The sequence below is a fragment of the Adiantum capillus-veneris genome, chromosome 24 (genome assembly GCF_014529385.1).
Source record: "Adiantum capillus-veneris isolate H3 chromosome 24, ASM1452938v2, whole genome shotgun sequence".
Lineage (NCBI taxonomy): Eukaryota > Viridiplantae > Streptophyta > Polypodiopsida > Polypodiales > Pteridaceae > Adiantum > Adiantum capillus-veneris.
In genome coordinates, this window is record NC_140954.1 from 50,281,196 (window position 1) to 50,289,948 (window position 8,753).

An 8,753-nucleotide genomic window follows, 5' to 3' on the forward strand; every position below is an offset into this window, starting at 1 on the left:
CTGGACAGCAAGATGAAGGTTGCAAGACGAAGTCACTCGTATGCATCCCTCTCCATGAGCTCATTCTATCACATGCTCACTGCTAATAGCTTCAAAAGCTTGTAAGATACCATCACAGACACCCACTATGCCTATGCATGAGATGATCTAATAAACTAGGACCCAGAATGTTGCACATGAAGGCAACAAACAGCAGTGCCAAACTAGAAAACTCACAAGATTAAGGTGTCTAAATCCAAGCGCTTGATCGCCTCAGTTTCATGTAATGTTTTTGGAAGTACCACGAAAGAAGATCGTAAGGTGCAGCCTCCGCTGGAAACACTTTCTCCTTCGTGCACTGCCAGCTCTTGAAAACCTACAATTCCAACGACACAGCCATAGCTATGGTTAAACGCAGATGGGAGCGTCGGCTACTTGCAGCAACCTCCTGGGAGTGAGAACATTAGAACTCTCAATTTAGCGTAATTTAAGGCCTTCCACATACATAACAGGAGCTCCCAAGTGTTTCAAGTAAACGCTTGAGACTTTCCATTGAAACTGAGAGCCTTCATTAATTTTTCCAGCATCAACATGTCTTGGTTGCAGGTTACCCCATCGCTGGGCTACACATTATATTTGATACAAAATCCTTAAGGCTTATCTAGGTTTATGTGGCTACACAAATAATCGACAATATCCACACGCTATACACCAAAAAGAAGTGGCAGAGAATTTAAATCAATTTGCACAAGAACATGCCCCATCTTGCATGCGGTGCACCCCCGTGGAATCACTGATAATGATTTCTTTATCACAGACTTTAGAGACGATTTTCAAAAACACATGACATTCAGAGCACATTTGAGCACTCTTAGCAACAAACAGAGAACTCTTGCATGAAAAGCCAAAAGCTATGGCCAACCTTTCAGTATGATAACAAGAGGTATTATCACTAGCAAGATCTCCATATGACGTTGCCTTAAAATTAGCATCAGCAGCTAGTCTTTCCAGCCTGCCCAACTCATCGTGAATCTCTTGCTCTTGAGGGTCCAATCGGTTGTCACAAGAAAACTCCTTCACCACTCCATCCACCTCAATGTAGCTGCACTCTCCCGACTGCATCAAGCCCTTTGACTTCATCCTTGATAGAAGCCTGTCCGCATCTGAGTCCCTACCAGCAGCCACATACATATTGGAAAGGATAACATAAGGTGCGGTACACTCCGGAAACATCTCAAAAACCTGATTTGCAACATATTCTCCTCGTTGTAAATCAGCCTGGTTACTACAAGCACCCAACAACATTAGCCATGACTCAAGCCTTGGCTGCACTGGCATCAGAGAAATTTTCTCTTCAACATCATCTAGTCTTCCTGTCCTCCCAAGAAGATCAATGACACAATCATAAAGCTCTGTATCTGCTCTTAGTCCAAAAAGCTCACTCATGGCATTCACACATGCATTCGCATCGTCAACACGGCCAGCATGGCCACAAGCAGATAAAATAACTTTGAAGGTCGCTAGGTTGGGGTGCACACCATCCTTCTTCATTCGTCGAAGCATTGTTAGAACTTCCTTACCATGTCCATGGTAAGAATATGCAGGAATCATGGTGTTCCAAGACACGACCGTTCGTTCAGACAATCTTTCAAAAACGTTCTGCGCTGGATTTACCTGGCCACACTTGGTGTACATGTTTAAAAGGGCATTGCCAACAACGACATCTTTGAAATAGCCATGCCGTACAACTTGATCATGCATCCACTTGCCTTTTATCACAGCTCCTTCGTCTGCACATACAGATAGCATGCTGACGAAAGTGACTTGATTCAAGGTTACTCCCCTCCTCAACATCAAACTAAACAGCTCAAAGGCATCCTTCCCATGGCGATGCTGTGCATAGACTGATAGCATAGTGTTCCATGATACAAGGCTGCGCTGTGGCATCGCATCAAACAACGCTCGTGCATCACTTGGACTGCCACACTTACCATACATTTTCACCAGAGCAGTCCCTACCACAACGTTCGTGTCAAATCCGTTGTGCTTGATGCAAGCATGCATTTGCTTAGCCTTCTCAAATAGTTCTTGGCTGTTGAATGCATCAAGAATGCAAACAAACGTAACCTCGTTGGGTGTAATTCCATTCTGTTGCATCTTATCAAATATTTCAAAAGCCTCTTTGGTATCTCCATGCTGAGAATAACCTGCCATAAGAGCAGTCCATGAGACTACACTGTGCTCTTGCAACCGCTCAAACACCTTCAAGGCATTCTCCATATCACCACACTTCCCATACATATTGATAAAGGTAGTCAAAACCATGCCATCATTTTCAAAAAGGCTTCTCAAAAGGCAGCAATGCGCTTGCTTTCCTCTATGCAATGCAGCCTCGTTGGCACATGCATCAATAAGACCAACAACTGTTGCTTTGTTTGGCAAAATAGCTTCCTGTTGCATGCGGCACCAGAGGGAAATTGCCTCTCTTCCAAGATTATGTCGGGTGTAAGCCATGATGATTGACGACCAAGATATCACACTTTTCTCCACTATTTTGTTAAACACAGTCCACATGTCATCAAGACAATGACACCGACCATATAGATTTACCAAAGCATTGCCCACTGCTTCCGATGCCTCATAATCACTATCTACTAAGCAAGCATAAGCATTCTTCCCCTGTCTCAAGTCCTCTTTGCCAGCACAAGCTGAGATAATACTAGTGAGGACATATTCGTTCACTATAAACCCTTGAATGCGCGATCGATAGAAGATCTCCAAAGCTAGATCCCACTCTCCACTGTGGGTGTAAGCTGAGGCCATAAAGTTCCATGAATGCTGATCGTGCTGCTGCATTTTTGTAAAAACCACATGTGCATCATTCACCGCACCACACTTGCCATACATCTGCAACAGAACGTTTTGCAAGAATGTAGTTTGATCAGCTTCACACTTTATAATGTGGATATGTACCAGTTGGCCCTGGGCCAATGCACACATATTTCCGCACAAACGCAAGAGAGCAGCAAGGAAAGCGAAATCTGCACGGCTACAAGGGAGCTGCACTTTATCCAGCGCCCTTGCCAGTGATTCTGGAGTGTTGTGCACTTTGACGTCCTTCCTGTCCTCGGGTATACTTTCAGTGTGTGCGCACAAATGGGTCTTTTCTGATTCTACGTTTACTGCGACCATTCTCAAATGGGTCTGCTGTTCTCCGCATTTTCCTGTGTAATAAAGAGAAGAATGGGCTTTTTGAGTGGCCGTGCCAAGGAGGTTCGTGGCGGGAAACCCCTCTTTCAACAATAGTGCCTTGCCAGACAAAGAAGCGCTTCTGCCAACATTGCGAGGCGCCGCGCCGAGCCATGCGAGCATGCTCTTCGCCGATCATCCTTCGGTCTTTCTGTGTTTAAGCACGCTCTCGCGACTACGTACTGTTACTTTTTTTTTTTTTTGAGATGGGGAAGAGAAACGTTTTCGGCAGGCGATGATAGAATCTGTATTCTATTTCCATATCTACTAACATAATATGGCACTTGTGAGACCCTTGCCACGTGTCGGTAGCTGCGAGCTGAAGGCTTGAGACAAAAAAAAAATTGAGCTGGCAAGAAAGAGCACACGCTCACTTTAACGACGCCTTCAAATGAGTATGTTGAAGCATGGTGGCGGTTCTACCAGGCTTTCAAGTACATTTAGTTGCTTGGTGACGACCAAAATTCAAATTCCTTGCAAGCTCATATTCCCTGCTCTTGAGTCCCAGTGCTCGGTAAAGTACAACAGACAGAGAGAGAGAGAGAGAGAGAGAGAGAGGTGAAAGTGAATTGAAATGGTATTAACTTTCTCAAAATAGTGAAATGGCTTATGAGACCAGAAGATTGCATCCATACATGTTCACACACACAGGGGTCCACACAGAGAGAGAGAGAGAGAGAGAGAGAGAGAGAGAGAGAGAGAGAGAGAGAGAGACAAAATTGACCATAAGGCTTCACACACATAGAAATAAAACACACACATACAAACACACATAGCGAGACAAAGAGATGAAAATGAACTGAATTTGAAGGGTACTTACACACATATACGCACGCATACTACACACATACACACACACACAAACAAACATAGAGAGAGAGAGAGAGGAAGAAGAAGAAGAAGAAGAAGAAGAAGAAAAAAGACCAAAGAGAATTAAAAAAATTGGTGGGAGAGAGAAAGAGAGAGATGCCAATGAAATGAAATGTTATGGTAATGTGCTCAAAAGAGTACATCCATGTGACCATAGACATGATAAAAGATACGAGAGAGAGAGAGAGAGAGAGAGAGAGAGAGAGAATTGTGAGTGAGATAAATAAAAAATAGGGGCAAGAGAGAGTTCTAGGAGTCCACAAGGTTATAACCATGTATGGCCACTGATACCACAGAGAGAGAGAGAGAGAGAGAGAGAGAGAGAGAGAGAGAGAGAGAAGGATAGACAAAGAAAAAAAATAAAAAAATAAAAATTTGAGATAAAAATAAATTATCGGAAGATGACCTAGGAATCCACAAGGTTATAACCATGTATGGACACTGAGAAAAAAAAACCCACAGAGAGAGAGAGAGAGAGAGAGAGAGAGAGAGAGAGAGAGAGAGAGAGAGAAGGATAGACAAAGAAAAAAATAAATAAAGTTAAAAATTTGAGATAAAAATAAATTATCTGAAGGTGACCTAGGAATCCACAAGGTTATAACCATGTATGGCCACTGAGAAAAAAAAACCAGAGAGAGAGAGAGAGAGAGAGAAATAAATTAAAATAAAATGTTATATGAACTTTCCAAGAATTAGGGCTAAAGTGCCTATGAGAGCATGGTGTTCGAGTTCTCGCACAATTCCATCTAAAACTGATACACATACATAGGCGTAGATTTTAATGTCATAGAGAGGGTTTCCAAAGATCTCTGGCTTGATGTAAATGCCTAGAGCAGTCCGACTAGACCTTAGAAATTCTCGAGTAGTCTTGAAAATCAAGGCATGATACTCAAAAGGCAATCCCAAGAGAGCATGATACTGAACTAAAAGGCCTTGCACATCTATTGTATGGGCCTTGAACTTAATATTTTTATCAAGAGGATACTCAAATATCCAAGATAGCAGAACAATCTACTACAATCGGTGCCTTGAACTTAAATGGCGGGAGTAATTCAAGAAACCCAAGATGGGATTTTTGTCTTCTCCCTAATAAGGAAGAGGTTTTGAGCGTCTTGTCTATGAAAGTATTGAAAGATCTATTTAATGATAGGGCTCCAAATACAGCTAAGCTATTCAAGTGACAATTAACATAACCAATCTGCCACACATACACACTCACTTGGACATGAGAAGGTATGGTTGTCATTCTCATATGAATAGTTTTAAAAGATCCCAAGGATGTAAGTGCCATGATGCTAGCATTTATTCTATTAGTCATGAAGAACTCTAACGAGTTTTGAAATGAAGGCATGATACCACACCTGGGTGTTCTATACATCATGCCACTTGGGGTTGAACTTAAAAGCCTAAAACAATCCAGCAAAATTAAAAGTTGTATTGGGTTTGATAATTTGTACCTCATGAAGAGAGTTTCAAGCTCACAAGGAGATGATGTTAGCATCATAGAAATAAGAGCATATCTATTTTATGAGTCTTGAACTCAACGTGTTATTCTAAAGTGTTTTGACTGTGGAACATGTTAAAAAGGGACAAGGCCTCTGTTGTTTTTAATATGATGCAAAGTGAGGGCATCTCTCCAGATGCAATTACATGCTCATTATATTTCAAAATAAACCACAGTTTAATCACCAAAAGGTGACCACATGGATAGAGAATCACATAAAACCAAGACAGATTTAAGAAAGGGTTAGATAGAGAGAATAACATGTGTGATTGAAAGATTCAATGTTGATTTTGAACCCTACAAATTTTAGAGAGAGAGAGAGAGAGAGAGAGAGAGAGAGAGGGAGAGGGAGAGGGAGAGAGAGCTAGAAATTTGTAATGCTTTGAGCACTTATCTAAAGAGACATATTGTAAAGTCAAGTTTTGTGGAAGAAATCCTAGAGCAACTATACTGACATTGTCTCTTATTTTTTTCCATTAGGAACTTTATGGCACCTAGGGTATCTGTTGTTTTGGTCATGGATTGGAAGCAATGGAGATAGTATTGATCATATAATGATTCACTACTCTCCGGAAAAGAAAGCTAACTTCTTTCAAAGCATTGTTCGAGGTTTCTTTCCGGGTGTTACTATAAAAGGAGCTTGGAGAACCTACGATTGCACTTCCATGACTCGGCATCCATCTAGCATCTTCAAAAGGATAATTCTTAAACTTAATAAGATATCATCGGATAGTCTTACCGCCTCTTAGTACCCTGTCTTCATGTCGGAGGATGGACTCGGGCTGCAACACCTCTTCTTGGTCCTCAATCTGCGGTAGGTCTTCAATAGTAGGTTCTTGAGGTGGATCTCCTTTGTAAGGATTTAATATAGTCACATGAAAAGCATTGTGTATGAGCCAATGGCTGGGAAGCTTTGATAGGCCATCTCATTGATTGGCTTAACAATCTCGAAGGGACCATAGTACCTTTTTGCTAACTTAGCATAGTACTTTTGGTGTCCCTTAGGATTCTTGCCCATTATGTGCCTTAATCGAGCCTTGGGAAATTTGAGTAAGACCCAATCATTTTCTTTAAAGGCTTGGGGTCTTCTGTACTTGTCAACAGCAACCTTTTGCCTTTGCTGTGAGATAGAGATAGCATCCTTAATCTTTTGGAAATATTATTGTCGGTCTCAGCTATACTCATCTGTAGCGAAGATCTTCCCATGTACCTTAAGTAGCAGGGGATTTTTTTATCCTCCCTCAATTACCTCAAAAGGTGCTTTTCCCGTGGAAGTATGTACAGTGTTATTGTAGGCATACTCCACTAAGGGTAAGTACTTCTCCCATTGGGATCTTTGATCTACTTCCGTTACATAGGCTTTTAGTAGATCGAGAATTGTTAGGTTATTGAAAGCTTGTGTATGTACAATGGGTATGTAGGCTAGACCACCATTGTCGGGTGGACTTTTGAAAGTGCATAGCTACATGTCATAGATTAGAGGACTCCGTGAAGCCCTCATCTCCAAACGCTACATTGAACTATTGGATAAAGGCCAATACTTTGTCCGTAGCACCAAAGGTGCCATTGTAGGTAAGGGAAGAGATGATCTTCCCTCCCTCTTTGAACTTCTTGAGATTGGATGACCTCTTCCATGCGGCATAGGATTTCCTATGGTCCCTTCTTTTTGATGGTTCAAAAGTTGAACCACCACTTTCTTCAGAAGGTGAAGAATTTGAGGAAGATGGAGAAGAGGATGACCTCTTTCTTGCCTTTTTCTTGCCTTGATCTTCTTTGTCTTCACCATCACTTTCATAAGAGGAAGAGTATGAAGAAGATGGAGAAGAGGGTGTCCTCTTTCTCGCCTTTTTCTTCTCTTTCTTTTTGTCATCCCTCTTTGAAGTATGGTGTGGAGAAGTATGCGATGGTCTTGTCCATTTTGGAGGTGATGGAGAGCGTTTAGCCCACCGTCTTTGTGAAGGCATCTCGACCGTCTTTGTGAATTCATCTCCACCGAGTTGGTAGGAGACTCACTTCTTTCTCGTTCCTTCGGTGTAGGCTCTTGAATTATCCTTTGAGAAGGAGATGCATCGTCAAGGAGAAAATTTTTGAGCCCTTCATATGGACCCTCTTCTTCTTCCCGAATTGGAGAGAGGCCTCTTTTGGAAGTCTTGCAAGGAGGCTTCCTACGTGCTCTCTCTTCATGGTGGGGAGCTTGGAGAATCCCATGAGCATGAAGCTGCCATTGCACTTCACTTTGGAGGGATGGATTGCCCATGGCTTGTTGAAGCCTAGAAACAAGATAGTTAACAAGCATTGGGGCATAATTAGTAGCCTTCTCATTAGCAAAATCAAAGTTACCAACATTAATTTCACTCTCTTTATTATTATCAGCCATTCTAACAACTTTTAGGTGTACTTTGGCACTTCAAGCCGTAGTTGCTACTTCTCTTTACCGCTTTAGAAAAAGCACTCAAGCTACTGTACCCATGGCTAGAATACCATTAATTGCAAGGAATAGAAGAGAGGGTCGCTCAACACCAAAACAACACCAGCTCTTGTCAAGCTTCTATTAGCTCAATAGTGGTTAAGCCGTAGGCAAGCCACGTAGGACTCCACTATTAAGACCATAGCTCTCGACGGTGATGCCCCGTTAATTGCACAAACGTAGGCGCACTGCAAGGCTGAAAAATCCCTACTCTACTTACTCACATGCAATTAATAATACCAACAATTTATAGCTAGCTTGAGGATCTCCCTTCTTAAGCAAGAAAAGAGAAACCTTGGGCTCTGATACCAATGTAGCATATAATGGCCTAGTAACTTGTGTGTAGCGGAAAATAGCATAAAATTAGTGAGCATTTCATTAGAATAGATTCCTAATGAGAATTACAAGAGTGCTTGGGTGGAGAGAGCAACAAAAATCATAACACCTAGTTAGATAGCATGAACAATACTTCAAAAGAGAGAGAAACTAAGCAATTGACAACAGCTGAGGACCGGATTTGCATGGAGCCAGTCCCCCCTCCAAAAAGGTTTGTATCATGGTTTCTCCCATCAAGAGAGACATTTTACTATACAATTGTTTGTGTTCCTTCAATACTAGCTAGTGCAATGAAGATGGAAAATTCAATCACTAAGAAAAACACTTATCAAACACAACATCAATTCC

General features: G+C 41.8%; 1 protein-coding gene across 1 annotated transcript; it reads right to left on the reverse strand.

Moving 5' to 3' along the window:
- Window positions 1-220: 220 nt before the first annotated feature.
- On the reverse strand, window positions 221-3,466 carry LOC147426356 (pentatricopeptide repeat-containing protein At3g26782, mitochondrial-like). The gene has a single exon (XM_086498731.1). The coding sequence runs from the start codon at window positions 3,349-3,351 to the stop codon at window positions 718-720; it is 2,634 nt and encodes an 877-aa protein (XP_086354857.1). The 5' UTR covers window positions 3,352-3,466; the 3' UTR covers window positions 221-717.
- Between the last annotated feature and the right edge of the window lie 5,287 nt (window positions 3,467-8,753).

Coding starts and splice junctions, on each gene's coding strand:
- LOC147426356 (XM_086498731.1), bottom strand. CDS start 3,351: ATGCTCGCATGGCTCGGCGCGGCGCCTCGCAATGTTGGCAGAAGCGCT.